We start from the raw sequence: 19,860 nt of genomic DNA on the forward strand, positions 1-19,860 counted from the left end.
CTGGATGAATTCACCGGAAACTGGATCAAAGCGTGGAGTAGCAGGGACTAGATAGGGAACATAGGCATTCCAAATGGTAGCCAGGCTCACTGTAACTAGCCAAGACAGACTTCAGATTCATCTAGCAGAACGCAACCCTTGCAGATGGCTGCTTTAGGTCATCCCAAAGGCTCTGACTCATGCCCTATCCCTTCTTTTCTCAGAACAAGTACCAGAGCTTCGTCTTTGACATCGTAACCAAGCAAGCTTTTGACATCGCCATCATGGTCCTCATTTGTCTCAACATGGTCACCATGATGGTGGAGACTGACAATCAGAGTGAGGAGAAGACCCAGGTCCTCAGCAGAATCAACCAGTTCTTCGTGGCCGTCTTCACAGCTGAGTGCGTCTTGAAGATGTTTGCCCTCAGGCATTACTACTTCACTTTTGGCTGGAATGTGTTTGACTTCATCGTGGTGATCCTGTCCATTGGAAGTAAGTGGGTGGCCAGCAGGTAGGGGTCGGGGGTGGTAGCGGACGGGAATCCGGCCCCTGCCTAGTGTTGGTTGGGCTGTTATGTGAAAACCAAGATGATTTTGTGAGATACAGTATTTGTGACCTTCCAGAAGCAGTAGCTTGAGGATGCCCCTGGGCTGCTCTCTCACTGTTCTTGAGTCTTTGGGAACACCTGCTAGGGACACAGCCCATCTCTGACCACTCCTCCCGAGAACCTCAGACCCAGTCTTCCCTCACCTTAACCACCTTCAAAGTAGGTGGTGAGTGTTGCAATATGTGATAAGTGATGAGTTATCAAACTCTTCCTGTTGGAATAAAGGTGGGCTGCCCACAGAGTAAGAAGTAGGCAAGATGAGCTTGCTCAAAGGTGCCCCGGGGTTAGTTGATCACTCATAGAGGGTGTGTGAGCAGTGGAAAAGTCAGAGCTGAAGACTTGCTAGGTCCTGGCAAGGTGTCATTTTTTGTCATAGCCAGCATTTGGGGCGCACTAGTGCCCTGAGTAACTGTCTGGGGCTAACATAGGGAGCGAGACCGCTAAACCTGAGCACTCTGAGTTCTCAGTCCTTGGCTGGGCTCCAGGAGGCGTTGGCATCCTCCCTGTATGTATTTAAAGTATATCCTCAGACACTAAGAAAGCCATATGGGGCACAGCATTTGGAAGGGGCAGAGCTGGACAGGAACCAGCAGCCTCCTGTGCGTAACCAACAGACAGCTACTCAACTGCTCATGTTTCAGCCAAAGGATAAGAAACTGCATCCCAGCTCACAGGCTTCACCTTGCATTGTAAGCCTGCCCACTTTCCATGGCAGGGTGCAACTGTAGATTTCATCCCCCATCGATTCACTATCAAGAGCTAATCGTGTCTAAATACAACTTGGTGACATCTAATCACATGCACCACTGTGGTGCTGAGACCAAATCTTGGGTCGTATTCAAACGTTAGTATGCTCTACATTTGGGGTTTTTTCTTTCCTTCGTTTTGTTGCTGCTGAGTCTTTCTTTTTTAAGCCATTCTATTGAGACACACTGACATACAAAAATCTGTGTCTATTGAATGTGTATAATTTGTGTTTGGAGATAAGTATATACACCATCAAGCCATCACCACAATCAATGCCACAAATATGTCCATGGCCACAGAAATTCCCTCTTTCTCAATTTACTTTGTGGCTTATATGAAGTTCTCAGAACACTTAAAATCTGGTCTCTGGACCCCCATTCCTGCTAATATGTACCCTGGGAGATGGCAGTGAGAATTTAAGTGGTTGGGTTCCTGCCATCCATCCACATAGGAGACCTGGCTTCAGGCAGACCATTCTCAGCTTTTGCGAACATTTGAACAGTGAACCTACAGCAACTCTCACGCTCGCTCGCGCTCTCACTCTTTCTTTTTCCTTATCTCTGACTTTAAAATTTTTAAATCTGTCTTCCAAATAAATAAATCTTTCTACTTGAAAAAGGGCCCATTGGGCTCTGCGTGATAGCATAGCAATTAAGGTCCTCGCCTTGAATGCGCTGGGATCCCATTTGAGCTCCGGTTCTAATCCTGGCAGCTCCACTTCCCATCCAGCTCCCTGCTTTGGACCTGGGAAAGCAGTCGAGGACAGCCCAAAGTCTTGGGACCCTGCACCGACGTGGGAGACCCAGAAAGAAGCTCCTGGCTCCTGGCTTCGGATTGGCTCAGCTCCAGCCATTGCAGCCACTTGGGTAGTGAATCATTGGACAGAAGATCTTCCTGTCTGTCTTTCCTCCTCTCTGTACATCTGCCTTTCCAATAAAATAAATAGGTCTTTTTTTAAAAAGGCCCATTTCCAGCCCTAACATAGACCTCCAATGCAGTTGGAAATAAAAGAAATAAATGAAAGCCATTATACAGACATCTGGCCATCCAAAACCGTTCTGCTTTGGCTGTCAGCAAGTTGTTGACTCCTCAGACCCGTGTAATTAACACCAGGCTGTGTACAATTATCCAGGGGACCCTATGCCAGGATCTGAGTCAGTCTTCGCAGTAGGAGATAGGGAGATGAGTCAAAGTAGGTGCTGGCCTTCCTTGAGCACCAGACCTGGCTTCAGAAAGTGGCTGTGATGTCTAAGAGCAGTCTGTGTCACGATGCCAGCAGACAGAGGACTGGGGGCATGTGATGGATGATGCAGTCACTTGTACATGATCTGGGCTATAGCAGGTGGACTTGAGAAAATAATATTGTGAGTGGGGGCAGATAAGAACATGGTTGGAAAAGGAAGACTTCCTGGTAGGAAAACAGATCAATGCATTGGCATTTACTGAGCCCACATTGGACAGCCACACTTCCCAGGCTTGGAAGGTCCAAAATCCTTGAGTGTGGGTGTTCGAGTACAGTCCTTGCCAAATAGAGATAAGGGAGCATGACTGCAGCCAACTTTGTCAGGGCCAGTGGTTAGTGGTGGAAAGTGCTCTAAATCGATCCCCTACCCCTTCCTTCTCTTGTAAGGTCAGCTGCTTTCTACAATTCTGCATTCAGTTGAAAGTCAAAGTTTCTTCTCCCCGACATTGCTCCGAGTCATTCGCCTGGCACGCATCGGCCGCATCCTCAGGCTGATCCGTGCAGCCAAGGGCATCCGCACCTTGCTCTTTGCCCTCATGATGTCCCTGCCTGCCCTCTTCAACATCGGGCTGCTGCTCTTCCTGGTCATGTTCATCTACTCCATCTTCGGCATGGCCACATTTCCCCATGTGAGAGAGGAGGCCGGCATCGATGACATGTTCAACTTCAAGACCTTCGCCAACAGCATGCTATGCCTCTTCCAGATCACCACGTCGGCCGGCTGGGATGGCCTCCTCAGCCCCATCCTCAACACGGGACCCCCCTACTGCGACCCCAACCAACCCAACAGCAGTGACTCTGGGGGGGACTGTGGGAACCCGGCTGTAGGCATCATCTTTTTCACCACTTACATCATCATCTCTTTCCTCATCGTGGTCAACATGTACATCGCAGTGATCCTGGAGAACTTCAATGTGGCCACTGAGGAGAGCACGGAGCCCCTGAGCGAGGATGACTTCGACATGTTCTATGAGACCTGGGAGAAGTTCGATCCTCAAGCCACACAGTTCATCGACTACTCGGCCCTCTCAAATTTTGCAGACTGTCTTTCTGGCCCCCTGCGGATCCCAAAACCCAACCAGAATATCTTAATGCAGATGGACTTGCCCTTGGTGCCCGGGGACAAGATCCACTGCTTGGACATTCTTTTTGCCTTCACCAAAAATGTACTGGGAGATTCTGGAGATCTGGATTCTCTGAAAGCAGGTATGGAAGAAAAGTTTATGGCAGCAAATCTTTCCAAAGCTTCCTACGAGCCAATAGCCACCACCCTCAGGTGGAAGCAAGAAGATGTCTCAGCCACTGTCATTCAAAAAGCCTATCGCAGCTACATACGGCACCGTGCCTTGAACCTGTCTAATGTCTCAGGGGTACCCAGGGCTGATGTGGACGCTGGGCCCCTCCCAGGTGAAGGCATTGTTGTATTTGTGACTGATGAAGATGGTGTGCTTCCAGACAAATCCGAGACTGCATCTGCCACATCTTTCCCGCCGTCCTATGATAGTGTCACTAGAGGCCTCAGTGAGACAGTCAACAGGAGCTCCTCCAGCTCATTGCAAAATGAAGATGAAGTCACCAGTCATGACGTGACTGCCCCTGGGCCCTAGCAAGGATGCTCCAGTATGGACACACCCAGTTCTAATAGCGCTTTCTGCTCTGTGATGATTCTTTCCCCCTCTGGAAGACGCCCAGTCACATCCTCACCAATGCATGCCACTAATCACAATGTCAGAACAAGGCAGGGTTGCAGCTGGGAAAGTCTCTGTCTCCAGATAGGTATCTGAAGCCAAGAGGATCTCCATGGTAACTTCCCTTTTGAATTCCAACATCAGTTGATGGATTCTCTTCCTGTCCAGAATATGTCCCTGACCCTTTAATTTCTGCTGGGACCAGAGATCATATTTAACAAGACAAACTTCTCAGATTCAGAACTTCCAAGGATGTTGCCACCTAGAGACTGGCCATGTTATTTAGAATTTTGCATGACTGCATGCTGAGAGCTGCCAGACGACTGGCCTGGCCCAGGGTAACACCTTTGGCCTATATCGTGAAAGGCCTCTACAATTAAAATTAATATTTTTAAAGGTAGTTCAAAGCCATTGTGTTGTATATCAAAGCATAATCTTTTTTTTTCTTAAGTACTATGAGTCATTTATCATACTTTCCAGGGCACCTGATATTCTGCAGTTTGATCAAAAGGCTGAGTGGGGCAGGAGGGATCACTGTCTTGGGAACTGGCTCAGGTCCTAACCCTTCCACTGACTTCTGGCTGATGAGAGCCAAGACCTTTCCCCCTCTGAACCTTAGCTCCTGCATAATGAATGCTTTCCACATCCTTTGCATCTCGTGTGATAGAACTCAATGGTGCCCTGCCCCTACTTAGATGGAAAAACTTTCTATTGAGGTTACAATGGCCAGGCCTTTTCACTGTGCTGTTCAACAGGCTCATGGATGCATTCCAGAAGCTATCTCATAATCAGACTTTAAGGAGGAGAGTTTTCACATGCCCCAGGGTCAGGACTCCACAATTAGTCTAATCAAAAGGGAACATTCTGGAAAGAGGATCTGATAGACCAAAGATGGCCAATAGTTCCTTTCATTCATCTCACGATGTTATTAAGCACCTATTGTATGATGGGCATTGCTGCAAAGAAGAAGAGATAAGTCAAAATCCAAGAGAGAAGTCAAGATCCAAAAGACGAATTAGATTTATACAGCAAATGTGTTAAGGGTTGCTGAAGCAGCAACCAAGCCAAAGGCACATGGCAGGTCTTGCAGGAAAGCATTCGTATTACATCATAGAACAGAAGGGCTCTTAATCACGGCTACCATCATCTGTAAACTCTCAGAACATTCCCAATCACAAAAATCAGGTAGGCTGGTCAGTTGTATGTATAATTGATCATTCAGTAAAATTTTCATTTGTGAAATTAAGAAATCTAAAACCTGACCCACTTGACATGCGTTAGGGATGCAGATTTGGGGACCTTGCCCTCCCTCACTCTTAGCCGCCAGAAGCCAAGAAAGATTTCAAGAGGTTTGTTGTGATTTGCCAGCCCCCACAAGTGCAGATGAATAAGACAATGATTGGATAGCAGAAGACACAGCAAATGCTCTGTTCTCTGGACACCCGGTTGGGCAGTAGATCATGAGTCAAACCTAGTGGCTCTTCCCCTGACCCAAGGAACGTATGTCTCCACTACACAGCTCTCCAACACCTAAATCCACAGACTCAGTGAAGAGGCCACATGAGCATACCAGTTCAGGTATTTATGTAAGACAGCTGTACACATCTGAGGCCTGGCTTGTTTTTCCAATGTTATGTGGAAAACTTAAATGTACCCAATCATACTATCTTAGGAAGCAGGTATTGTTTTCTTTTAAATGATTTATTTTATTTTCATTGCTAAGTCAGATATACAGAGAGGAGAGAGACAGAGAGGAAGATATTCCATCCATTGAGTCACTCCCTAAGCAGCTGCAATGGCCGGAGCTGAACCAATTTGAAGCCAGGAGCCCAGAGCTTCTTGCAGGTCTCCCATGTGGATGCAGGGACCCAAGGCTCTGGGCCATTCTCGACTACTTTCCCAGGCTGCAGGCAGGAAACTGGATGGGAAACTGGGCCGCCAGGATTAGAACCAGTGCCCATATGGGATCCCAGTACATGCAAGGCTAAGACTTTAGCAACTAGGCTACCATGCCAGGCCCAAGATACTGTTTTCAAAGCTATTCTTATTACATATTTTGCCTGATGCTTTCAGTTGAATTGTGTCCTCAAAAAACCCAGTGCATGTGTTATGGCTTTGATAGTTTCTCCCCAAGAAATCAGGTATGGGAGACTAAGTCTGCAGGACAACCATGTAGAGGTGGAGGAACGTTCAGACAGCAGAGGCCAGTAGAGGGTCCAACATAGTTCCCACAGAAGCCCAGCCAGTTCTCAGGGAGCCTGATCCCCTGAATCATTCTGGTTTCTGTCCTGAGGTGTGATTTCCTCCTTCCACGTGGACTCTCTCATGTACTTTGCCCCTCAAGGGCCTTGCCAGAGCTAAGCTGATGAACCCCTGAACTTCCGAAACTGCAGCGTCCACCTACAGACTTACCCAGTCTCAGGTCTTCATATGGTCATCAAAGCAGCCCGACCATCGAACCTTTGAGTGTGACTTTATAACAGATGTAATCAAATTCAGATTAGGTCATGTTGAGTTCATGTGGATCCTAAGCCAATGACTCGCACTGGAGGACTCACCCCCTGGAGATTGGAGAATGAGTTCTGCCCAGCCCAAGGTTTTAGACTTTCAGCCTCCAGAAATATAAGAGAATAAGTTTCTGTTATCATAGACCACCTAGTTTGTGCTAATCTGCCACAGAAGTCCTAGGAAACTGATACATCCTCTGTTTTTCCCCCATACAAAATGTAGCTTCCCAAATTATAACGAGAGCCATTGAGAAAGTGATGTGATGTAGTCGTATACATCTTTCAGGAACATATCTAATGCAAAATACAAGATTGTCTCTCAAACTTTTAAAAGATCCGGTTGCAAAGTTGAAGTAGGAATTGGATCTCTAGGGGGACAAAGCTGCAAAGTGCAAGGCAGATGGAGAGCCAGAACCACCTTCTCAGTCTCCACCACAGGAAATAGCGCTCGCATCTCTCCAGTCAGAAATGTGAAGATCCCTCAAGCTGAAGACAAGCACAAGGTGAAGGATGCACTGATAACTGCAACCTGCAGGTTTAAAAAAAATGCCTCTGGGAATCGGATGCCCTCGGAGGCCGAGTACTCTGAGGTCACCCACCCCCAACCGGAGCTTCCGCACGGGATGGAAGAACTCCAAACACTACCGTGCAGAAACCAACGTCATCAGAAAGAAACCAACGTCATCGGAAAGACAACCAGAAGACCTGAGCGGTCCGCAGAAACGGAAGAACAATAAACGTCCTTCGGGACCAGGGAGGAGAGCTTTCTCTGGTCCGAGCCTGGCTCCACCTCTGGACCCCCACCCTCCCTCGCAATGACCATCGGGATCGCTCCGAAAACCCCTCATAGCAAACAAACAATCATACAAACTAAAAAAAAAAAAAACCTAAAATAAATAGACAAACAACAAAAAGTAGAGCTTTGAATCTGACAGGAAAGAGCTGGCGTGGATTGGCTCAAGCCTCCCTGGGTGGGACACAAAGATTAGTTACTCCTCACCATGGTGTTGAGGATTTTCCTGCACACTCCCCCCCAAAAAAATGTTCTGCACCTTAATTGTCGACAAATGTCTTGTTAGAGTTACAAGCCAGTCTAGATTATCCTAAAATCTGCGAAGATCAGCAAAATTATACTTCATCACAACAAATGGCTAAATACTAAAATGAAATAGACACGAGACAGCTGAATGGTACCTTATAGCCATTTTAAGGTATATAGCAGCCGGTCCTGTATATAAACTAAAAGTGAAATGTCAATGAGCTAATCATAGGTTGTGGTTAACAACTTGCTTTTTTTTTTTTTAACATACTGGTTACTCACAACCATGTCAATTCCATAATGTTGCAAATTGCTCTTGATGTTATATTGGGACTCTTAATTGACTGGGATGATATTCTACCAGCTCTAACTTCGGACCAGAAATGGTCTCCCCAAGAAACTGTTCAACCCATCTGGACAACAAGTAGCTGGACTCTATGCTTGGTATACGTTTGCAAGGAAAGAATCTTGATTGAATTTGAACTGTAATACTGCATCAAGGTGGAGGAACCCACCAGGGGGGAGGGGTGGGGGGATTCCCAGAGCTAATGAAACTGTCACATAATGCAAAATAATTAATAAAAAAATTAATTAGAGCTGGATATTCCTAAAAAAAAAAAAAGCACACAGAGCCAGAGCTCTCAGGGAGAAAGGGCCCTGATCCTGCTGTCTCATTTTCATCTGTTACAGCCTGTGAGCTAGAAGAGGCTTCTACTTTGTTCAAGGTTGAGAAGGAAGACGCAAGAGGAGAAGGAGGCAGGTATCCACAGCCCCCCGTGTAGCCCACCAAACTTGAAATCACTACTCCGCAGCTGATTCTCACAGCTGCAACAGACATGCTTGGCAACAGACAAAATCCTCTCATTGGCCCCTTGACTCATCCTATAAGGGCTGTTATTATTAAGAGGGCCAAGTGAACATCCCTTCAACTTGCTGTTCTTATCAGGAGAGCGAATCAAATCAATCTCACAACCTTGGAAAAATTTCCAAGACTTGTGTCCCCAACCAAGACTTTCGAGGGCCAATGGTAGGAGCTGGTGTTGGGGGTGCAGTGAGTTAAGCCGTTGCCCATGATACCAGCACCCCATGGGAGAGCCAGCTTGAATTCCAGCTGTTTTGCTGTTAACACATCAGAAAAACAGCACAAGATGGCCCAAGTACTTGGGCCCCTGTATCCGTGCAGGAGACCCAAATAACTTTGAAATGTATTTTTTTTCCTTCATATTAGCTTGCACATGTCAAGGGAAGCAGCTGGCTTTTACTTGCAATACCGGCGATACACTTGCTCTGGGGGACTATTTAAATTCACCGGATCTGTGTCATTGCAAATCTGCAACACACCAACATCCCACATGACGGTATACTGAGTCAAGCGTTCATGCTATTACACGGATTAGGCCTGCTAAACAACAAATGGCAAGTGTCTTTAGTTGCTTTATTAAAACAACTAAGAAACAGAAGATGAACCATGAACTGAATGAAAACACCAGGGCATATAATCTCAGGAAAGTTCTCATGAATTAGGTCAAACACACTTTAAAATTTAGGGGGAAAAAAATTACAACAGCCCCCTCCAAAAAAAAAATCAAATAAATCCAACAAAACATATACAAGAGATCTCAATGGACAACTACAAAATACAGTCATTAGAGGTCAGATAAGATCCAGGGAGATGTACCAGGTTGGAGAACTGAAACATGGCTAAGACATGAATTCACAGTGAAATTGATCTCAAAGACTCAAGACAATTTCCTCCCAAACCACAAAATGAATTTTGTAGAAATTGACAAGTTGATTCTAAAATTTTTTTTAAAAGATTTATTTATTTTATTGGAAAGGCAGATGTACAGAGAAGAGGAGAGACAGAGAGGAAGATCTTCCGTCCGATGAGTCACTCCTCAAGTGACCACAACGCCTGGCATTGTGCCAATCCGAAGCCAGGAGTCAGGAACTTCTTTCCTCCAGGTCCCCCACATGGGTGCAGGGTCCCAAGGCGTTGGGCTGTCCTCCACTACTTTCCCAGGCCACAAGCAGGGAGCTGGATGGGAAGTGGAGCTGCCGGGATTAGAACCTGCGCCCATATGGGATCCCGGGGCGTTGAAGGCGAGGACCTTAACCATTACACTATCACACTGGGCCCAACTCTAAAACTTTTACAAGAAAACAAATTACAACAGCCAGAAATATTTTTTTTTTTTCAAGATAAAAGATGAGGCCTTCTCATTATCTGCTTTTTTTTTTTTACTATGAAACCTTAGGAATCAAGAAGCTGGTCATTAATAGAAAGGAGAGGCCTACAGGCTAACCAAACAGGGTCCAGTTCCACCAACAGGCCTACCCATACACTTTCAACCAGTTTTTGGCAAAGGAGATTTCAGTGGAGAACGGATGACCTTTATAGCCAAATGGTGCTGGAACAGCTTTCTATGAGGGGAGGAAACTTCTATCTGAATCATCTACAAAAATCTACTCAAAATGATCATAGATAAAACTCTAAGACTTAGAAGAAAATATTTTTGACCCTAGATGAGGCAAAAATTTCTTAGCTACAACACAAAAAGCAATATCCATTAGAAGAATTGTAAATGAGACTTCATTAAAATTTAAAACTGCTGCAAAAGATATTGTTAAGAAAATAAAAAATTAAAAAAAAAACACAGTCTGGAAGAAAATATTTGGAAAACATAAGTCTTAAAGAGGACTTGGATGGGCCCGGCGCTATAGCATAGTGGTTAAAGTCCTCACCTTGCACGTGCCAGGATCCCATAACGGCGCCGGTTCTAATCCATTCTGCCCCGCTTTCCATCCAGCTCCTTGCTTGTGGCCTGGGAAAGTAGTCGAGGACAGCCCAAAACTTTGGGACCCTGCATCCATGTGGGAGACCCAAAAGAGTTCCTGGCTCCTGGCTTTGGACTGGCTCAGCTCCAGCCGTTGTGGCCGCTTGGGGAGTGAATCTTCGGATGGAAGATCTTCCTCTCCGTCTCTCCTCCTCTCTGAATATCCGCCTTTCCAATAAAAATACATCTTTTAAAAAAAGGACTTGGATGTAGATTACATATACATGCTATATAGATGCATACGTACATTTATATACATATAAAAGTATTCACTTCTTTAAAACTCAGAAATAAACAAAAAGCAACCGAAGCTGAAAAGTGGGCAGAACTTAAACACCGTTGCCATGAAAGGATATAAGGAGAGCTAACGGGCACACAGACACCAGCATCCTTAGGGAGACTCAGGACACAGTGTCATGCCACTGCACACACAGCCCAACCTGCAGGAGACTGAGCCGGCCAAGGCCTGGTAACGGCGTGGGGCGATGGGAGGGCTCTGCTGCTTGGAAAACTCACAGCACAGTAAGGTCCAATCTCTTCACTCCGAGATCTGTGTCCAGGAGACAAGAAAGCACATTTTCACATTCAAGAACTCGTAGCCCAGGGCAGGGGTCTGGTATCGCAGCTAAGTAACCACATGAAGCACCATATTGAAGTGACTGGGTTTGAGGCCCAGCTCCTCCACTTCCAATCCAGCTTCCCTCTCATGCGACTACTCAACTGTCTGGGTCCCTGCCATACGTGGGAGAGATCCAGGGAGAGTGAATTCTGAAGCCTTGCCCAACCCTGGCTATTGTGTGCATTTGAAGAGTGAATCAGCAGGTGGAAGATGTGGGGGGGGGGGGGTGTGTATACATCCCTTTCAAATAAAACTAAATTAAAATGATTTTAACAGGCACACCAATGTTTGTAGCAGCTTTGTAAACCTCCAGAACAAGGCTGAGTGCCTGGTCCACTATGCCCATCAGCACCAGGGTTGGAATGTCCGTGGCATCAACAACTCACCGGTAGGTGATGAACCAGGCATGTGAGCCATTAGGCAGAGAGAGGACCACTCCCTGCTGACCACACCTAGAGGCTTGACCACTGCAGCCAGAGGCGGCAAAGCTGTTGGATGCTTATCTCCTAGAAGGGCATTCCAGCTGGGGTCCTAGATGTGGACCATGGGCCTGATTGACAGCTGTGCAGTAGGGACTTGGGAAGGACAGCAGCCATGCCCAGGGTTCATTCTGGAAAGATCATCCGTGAGAGTGTGACCCTGGCGGTGGTGTAAGGCTGAAGCCAGGCTCCCAGCCAAGCACAGCTGCTCCAGCTTCCAACACACCTTTCCCTGGCGGAGGACACAGGAGTCTGTTATCTGCACCTGCCAGAGCTGCCCCATTCTCCCTCGGCACCACAACCCATCCCCTACCTCCCCCTCCAGGCAGCCAGCCGCAGCGCTCACGCCTTGCCCAGGCCAGTCCCTACCAGTCATCCTGCCCGTCATCCTTAGAGCAGAAGAGGTTGGAGTGGCGGGTGTCTCCGCCCCAGCTGCTCCTTGCCGGTGAGAGTGGGAGGCAGCTCTTCTGTTTGCCTGTCAGCGTTCGCCTGAGAAGCCTGCACTGTCTCAGAAACCGGTATATTAGTGGACAAGGAGCTGCTTTTGTCGGTCCCTGCCAGCTCTGAGAGTGTTCTGGCCCGAAGCGCTGACTTCAAGTGTAGGGGGAAGAAAAACGCAAAATCATCCGGATTCACAGGGTCAAGTCTGGCGCCCCAGCTCGTTCACTTCTCCAGGCAGGGTGCAAGTGGCGTGAGGCAGACAGGGACACTGAGTGCTGAGACACACGAGGGAGGCAGCCCTGGGGCCAGGAAGGGCAGCTGGACAATCCACCCAGGAAGCACTCCCCACTCCCCACTGGGTGCTGCTGCCTCCCATCCAAGCTACGGAAGAGGCTGAGAGCGGGCTTCGGGTGCTGAAGCGGGCATCCCTGTGCGTGGGGCAGGCTGTTGGTTCCTTGCTCGCTCCCTCTTCTCCACCCCAGAGCACTGGGAGAAAACCTTGTTTTTGCAAACTCCCCGACTGCTGCCTCCAGCTCTGGTCAGGTTCACATTCAGAACCGCAGACCGGAAGCCTGAAGCGAGGGACCCTTCTAGGAGAGCAGTGCTGGCCACAGATCACAGCTCCTGCCTCTACCACTCCCCCTGCCATGCACCACACCCCCACCCCCGGCCCCCCATACACACACATACTCATGCACACACACGCATGCGCACGCACACACACGCATGCGCACACATTACATGCATGCATATACCCACACACTCATCACACACACGCACACACAAACACATTCAAGCAGGTAAGCATGCCTTCAGCCTCACTTTGGAAACGTTTTATTTGTATACTGATTTCCATCCATGCTAATTCTCCTCCCTTTGGGTGTGCAGTTGCCTAAGTCACACAGCCAAGGGCAGTGGTCGAGAGAGTCGCCCCATCCCCATCATCTTCAAATGTCCCCTCCCTCATGTGGTCCCTGTGGTCCCTCCCACTACTTCCCCACCCCCACCCCTGGCAATCACTGCCCTCTTTCTTTTTTTTCTCTCTTTTTTAAAGATTTAGTTATTTTTATTGCAAAGTCAGATATACAGAGAGGAGGAGAGACAGAGAGGAAAATCTTCCATCCGATGATTCACTCCCCAAGCGGCCACAACAGCTAGTGCTGTGCCGATCCAAAGCCAGGAGCCAGGAACTTCCTCCAGGTCTCCCACATGGGTGCAGGAACCCATTGCATTGGGCCATCCTCGACTGCTTTCCCAGGCCACAAGCAGGGAGCTGGATGGGAAGTGGAGCTGCCGGGATTAGAACCGGCGCCCATACGGGATCCCAGCACGTTCAAGGCGAGGACCCCGGCCGCCAGGCCACCACGCCAGGCCCCACTACGCTCTTTCCTGCTCCCTTTACTTTGCTGTCTCTAGAGCAGCACGTGAGATTTCACTCTCTCTCTCTTCCCACCCCACACTCCATACACACACACCTGCCACTTGGCATCAAACAGTTAAGATTTATCCATGTACACCAACAACCATGCTTCTCAAAGGCATAAAAATAAAACTGTAGTAGAAAGAAGCTCAGTTCCAACCATGCAACGACCCCAGCTCGCAAGGGCCCCAGCTCCCACGCTGCTTCTTGCCAAGGTCACTCTGCCCGCCACTCTCAGCCCTGTCCTGCTCATCACAACATGTGCCCAGCCCTCAGAGCAGCCCCGGCTCCCCTGCGCCTCCAGCAAGCAGCCACATGGGAGGAGAGGGAGACTCCAAACTCTTGGCAGAGGCCCCCAGAGACCCTAATCCAGGGGAGGAAAACGCCAAGGCTTGCCGAGCCAGGGAGGGACTATTGACAAACTTCTACATCCTGAACACGGCTCATAGGACCAGGGACATCTACACAATTCTACACGATCCCTGAAGGAGTCAGCCAGCAGCGCCTGTATCTCACCCCTCCACGCAACTACAGCCAGTGAGATTTGACAGGATGTGGGCAGAGACGGGAGCACGTCATCTTCGTCAAATTGGCAGGACACAGGGTGACCATGTCTTCCCCAGGTGGAACGCCATGGAGCCCAGGGAAGCGGGCTGTCCTGCATGGACATGGGCCCACTGCTGTGCAACTGCTTTGGACAGACATAGCTCCCAGGAGATCTGGCTGGCTGGAGGGGCAGTTCTCCTTCTCTCCCCTACAAAGTTCAAGCTTGGGACAGGGCTTGCTGCAGGAAACTGGAGGCATCTGTGGCCCTTTTCTTACTTCTCCCGAACAGCGTCCACACCCCAGGCCCAGCACGATAGCATAGCAGTCAAAGTCCTCACCTTGAACGTGCCAGGATCCCACATACACGCCGGTTCAAATCCGGGCAGCCTTACTTCCCATCCAGCTCCCTGCCTGTGGCCTGGGAAAGCAGGACGACCCTGCACCCGCGTGGGAGACCTGAAAGAAACTCCTGGCTCCTGGCTTCGGATTGGCTCAGCTTCAGCCGTTGCAGCTGCTTGGGGAATGAATCACCGCACTGAAGATCTTCCTCTCTGTCTGTCCTCCTCTCTGTATATCTGATTTTCCAGTAAAAACAAATAAATCTTAAACATACACACACACACCCAGGCATTCCCCATGGTGAGTGGCCCACAGGCTCCCTTAGGAGCCAGAGCCTGCTGTTCCTCCTGCTGTCAGGAGGGGGCAGTGCTGACCACTCTCAGCTTTGCCCTTGCACTCCCCCACCGCATCCTTCCCCCATCGCATCATCCCTGCTTTGCCTGGGCTGTGACCCACCTGTTCCCAGCTTCCTCCCCAGGACTGGCTGCAGTAAGGGAGACAATTTTGCTTACTCCCTCCCCTCTGGTCCTAAGTTGGGATAACACAGAGGTGTCACTGGAGGCGGGGCTGAAGCCATCCCTACAGAGGCCCTGGACTTGGAAAGTTCTGGCCACACCTGCTGACCACCTGAGTTTGTGAACAGGACCTCTGCTGGTGTCTGCACGCCCCTCCTGTGTAAGTAAACGCCACAGTCCTTTGCCTACAAAGACCACTTCTCATCCCATATGGGCACCAGTTCAAGTCGCAGCTGCTCCACTTCCCATCTAACTCCCTGCTTATGGTCTGGGCAAGCAGCAGAAGATGAGCCAAGGTCCTAGGACCCTGCACCCATGTGGGTGACTTGAAAGATATTCCTGGTTCCTCGCTTAGTCCTAACCCAGCCTGGCTGTTGCAAGCCACTTGGGGAGTGAACCAGCAGATGGAAGATTTCTCTGACTCTCCTTATCTCTGTAACTCTACTGTTTCAATAAACACAAATGTTTCAGAAAAAAAAAATTCAACTTAAAAATTGATCTGGGTATCTGGCTAATGTGGCCATTTGGGGAGTGAACCAGTGGGTAGAAAAACCTTTCTCTCTCTCTCCTTCTGTCTGTAAAATCTGCCTTTAAGATAAAAAATAAATAAATATCTTTAAAAATTAGCCTGCTGTAGATTTATTAAATTTCAAGTTCCACCTTGATTTGGCAGGAACAGACCAAATGATTTTCTTTTTAAGATTTATTGATTTTGGACCTGGTACAGTGGTTCGATGGCAAAATTCTCACCTTGCAAGCACTGGGGTCCCATACGGGCACCAGTTTGTGTCCCAGCTGCTCCACTTTCCATTTAGCTGTCTGCTTATGGCCTGGGAAAGCAGTGGAGGATGGCCCAAAACCTTGGGACTCTGCACCTGGCTGGGAGACCTGGAAGGAAATCCTGGCTCCTGGTTTCGGATCGGCTCAGCTCCAGCCACTGTAGCCATTTGTACATGGAGGATCTCGCTCTGTGTGTCTCTCCTCTCCATAAATCTGATCTGCCTTTCCAAGACAACTAAATGAATCTTTTTTTTAAAGGGAGTATTTATTTATTTGAAAGGCATAGTTACAAAGAGAGATAGATCTTCCATCCACTAGCTCAGTTCACAGATGGACACAACAACCAGGGGTGTGCTCGGCCAGAGCCAGGAGCCAGGAGCTTCTTTTTTGTCTCCCATGTGGGTTCTTGGGCCATCCTCTGCTGCTTTCTCAGATCATCAGCAAAGAGCTGGGTTGAAAGTGGAGCAGCCGAGATTCGCACCAGTGCCCATATGAGATACCGGCATCGCAGGGGTAGCCTTACCCACTTGGCCACAGCAGCAGTCCCAGATCAAGTGATTCTGAAGGTCTTATCCATCCCACTTGCTGGGCGTCCACTAGTCCTGGTTCATACGCCGTCCAGTAGAAGACAGAGGATGGACAGCTTTAGCCAGAAATGACAGTCAAGTGTTTTTTTTAAAGACTGTTTTATTTTTACTGGAAAGTCATATATACAGAGAGGAAGATCTTCCGTCCCTTGATTCACTCCTTAAGTGGCCGCAACGGCCAGAGCTGCGCCAATCCGAAGCCAGGAGCCAGGAGCCTCTTCTGGGTCCCCCACATGGGTGCAGGGTCCTAAGGCTTTGTGTCGTCCTTGACTGCTTTCCCAGGCCACAAGCAGAGAGCTGGATGGCAAGCAGGCCCACCGGGACAAGAACCGGTGCCCATATGGGATCCCGGCGCATGCAAGGCTAAGACTTTAGCAACTAGGCTACTGCGCCAGGTCCAACAGTCAAGTTTAAACTGCAAAGCCTCCTGTGCGCTTGTAAAATGCTTGCCTCCACTGCACGTCACCTGCTGTCTCCACAATTCCAACGCTGGGCAGACAACCCCCGCACTGGGTTGCAATGCGTCTAGCCAAGCTTCCATCCTCCCAGCCCCGCCATGGCCGACAGGAGAAGGGCAGTACCTCAAGAGGAGATGGTGTGGGCGGACACGAGGGCAGGCCGCCCCGCCTGGCTGTGCGCATCCCCAGCCATGGCAGCTCGGGCTCTTCTCTCCTCTGCCCAGCAGATGGCAGTCGAGGGTCTCGCGGCAGGCCAGCGCCCCTGGGACAGGTTTGGCCTGAGGCCCCCCGCCAAGGGCTGAGGTGGCAGCAGCTCACTGCCTGGCACGGGCCCCTGTCACAGCATGAACCTGTTCCTCACCAAGGGGAAAGGCAAGGGGAAAGGCAGGATCAGCTCACCAGCCAGCTCTGGCAGCAGGTCCTGTTCTTGCCCTTGACCATGAATATCTTCTCTTTGTCCCTCCTAAGAGACTCTTGGCAGCTCTGCCACTCACATACAGCAGGAATGTTGACAACTGTGAAAGCTTATGAGATTGCTACTTAGCTGGGGTAGGAGATGAGCATTGAGCGTAGCCTGCAGCCCACTTCACACACACACACACACACACACACACACGGCCTGGGTTGGATGCCCAGCCCCAACTGCGGGGTTCCCACTGCCGAGGACTCCCGGAGTCAGTGGCCACTGTCAGCCGCACGGGAGCTGTGGCTTGTGTTCGCAGCTCCTGGCTCCAGTACCAACGAGCCAGCAGATGGGAGCTGCTTCTCTCGCTCGAGTCAATTTAATTTTTCAATGTACCGGAGCAAAAACCGAAATGAAGGATTTTCTTCAGCGTGGACTAGAAGACAGCTCCTGAGGCATCACTAAAACGACAGGGAAATGATTTCTGAGAGCATCAACTCCAGCAGGAAGCAAAGCACCTGGGGCGAGAGGCCGAGGGCAGAGGAGGTGTGAACTGGAGGTGTGAGCCAAGGCTGCTTTAGCAGTGCAGTGCGGGGAAGGCAGGAGGCAATGGCTCAGTTGGCTAATCCTCACCTTGCGAGGGCTGACCTCCTGGAACACAGATCCCCCACACCAATCTGCCAACAGAATCTGCCTTCAAACAGCAGAAACCAAGAGTGAGAGGAAGCTGGCACGGTGGTGCAGCAAGCCAGTCCTCCACCTGCAGTGCTATCCATGGCTGCCAGTTTGAGCACCAGCTGCTCTACTTCCAATCCAGCTCTCTGCTTATGGCCTGGGAAAGCAGCAGAAGACGACACAAAGCCTTGGACCCTGCACCCACATGGGCAACCCAGAGGATGCTCCTGTTCCTGGCTTCAGATCAGCCCAGCTCCAGCCATTGCAGCCATTTGGGGAGTGAACCAGCAGATGGAAGATCTTTCTTTCCCTGCCCTTCTTTTCTCTCTGTAACTCTGCCTTTCAAATTAAAAATAAAGCTTAAACAATTACAGAGAGAGGAGAAGGCTGAAGGTGTTCTGTGTTCCACCAGCCTCACCTTCATGGCCAGCTTCCCAGATCAAGTCTGTGTTCCCAACAGGCAGACAAGGAGGATGGCCGGGAGGAGCCCGGCTGCCCCAGGCTCTCCCATCAGGAAGACCGGAGCTTCTGCAGCCATTCTCAGCCAATGCCAGGATACACAGCCAGCACTAGGACAGACAGAGCTGGAAAGGCAAATGAACAACTTCTGTGCCTTTGCAGAAGGTGCGGGCACGAGCAGAGACAAGATGAGGCTTCCTGACAGGTAGGCGGCTACGTGATCCTCAACCTCCTACCCAGTGGGTCTGTGCACCCAAGAACCAGCACTCAGGCAGAGGTAGCGACCCCCCTATGGTCTCGCCATGGACCCCTCACCATGACACGATGCAATAGCTTAGTTAGCTAATCCTCACCTTGCAAGCACCAGGATCCCATACGGGCACCAGTTTGTGTCCCACACGCTCCACTTCCCATCCAGCTCCCTGCTTGTGGCCTGGGAAAGCAGCAGAGGATGGACCAAAGCCTTGGGACCCTGCACCTGCATGGAAGACACTGAACAGGCTCCAGGTTCCTGGTTACGGATCAGCTGTGGCCATTTGAGGAATGGACCAGTGGATGGAAGATCTTTCTCTCTGTAAATCTGATTGACCTTTCCAATAAAGATAAATAATCTTTTTAAAAAGAAGAGACGGAGAAGCAGCAGCCTAGCACGAAGCATGGCAGCTACCAGAAGCCAACAACCAGCTGCCCGCCTACAGCCCACGGGGCGGAGCTCGCAAGGCCAGTGCGGGGGGTGGGGGGGGAGCAGCATTAGCAAAAGAGTGAAATCCGGAACAATGCCCACTTATAGAAATGAAAAGCACGTACAAATGGCCAATAAGCCGTGAAAAGCGCTCGATTTCATTAGTCATCAGGGAAATGCCAATTAAAACCACAATGAGGAGCCTCTGCGCACCCACTCGAGAGACTACGATGAAAATCGCAAACCCTTCAGGTGCTGGACAATGCAAATGAGCTGGAGTTCTAGAAGGCGCACGGCACACCTTGGTCGAATCACCTGTGGAAGGCTGCCAGGCAGCGTCAACTCAATGCCAAGCGTTGTATTGTGTGGCCCATAGATGCAGCAGCAGGAGAGGAGAATTCCACAGCAGGACAGTCCCAGGATGGGTCTCTATCCGGCAGCGAGAACAAACACGCTGCACCTGACATCAGGAACACAGCTGCATCCCATGAACGAAGCACCTGAAGCTCACATACTGTGCAACGGTTTTCCCAAGTGGTTCGACCAGTGCACGCCCACCTGCAGTGAGCTGGCGCTCTACATCCTAGCTTCAGTGAAAAGCAAGCCAGTGTGGGGGACAGGGTAGCCACAGTGAATGTCTGGCGGGCCGGTCGGGATGCAGACAAGACGGGCTTTCTGTGTGCTGGTTGCACAGACTTGTAGCCAGCCTGAAAAAGCCCCCAGGATCGAACACTGAGGGCGAGGCGTTTGTCCATGGGTAGGGTTTAGAAATGAAAGCAGAGACACAAGGAACAGAGTGGGGCTCGG

General features: G+C 49.7%; 1 protein-coding gene across 6 annotated transcripts in view; it reads left to right on the forward strand.

Annotated features, from left to right (window-relative positions):
- The window catches only part of SCN5A (sodium voltage-gated channel alpha subunit 5), a 159,328-nt gene that overhangs the window by 66,060 nt on the left and 73,408 nt on the right, over window positions 1-19,860 (forward strand). For 5 of the 6 annotated variants that reach the window (XM_058657199.1, XM_058657200.1, XM_058657203.1 and 2 more), the window contains 2 exons: window positions 204-474; window positions 2,967-4,416. The exons of the other annotated variant lie outside the window; for it this stretch is intronic. In XM_058657199.1, the coding sequence (XP_058513182.1) occupies window positions 204-474; window positions 2,967-4,186 (1,491 nt within the window). In that variant the 3' untranslated portion in view covers window positions 4,187-4,416. Of the gene's footprint in view, window positions 1-203; window positions 475-2,966; window positions 4,417-19,860 lie in introns of those variants that run through there. 6 annotated transcript variants of the gene reach the window in all.

This window comes from Ochotona princeps, chromosome 30 (assembly GCF_030435755.1).
Source record: "Ochotona princeps isolate mOchPri1 chromosome 30, mOchPri1.hap1, whole genome shotgun sequence".
NCBI lineage: Eukaryota > Metazoa > Chordata > Mammalia > Lagomorpha > Ochotonidae > Ochotona > Ochotona princeps.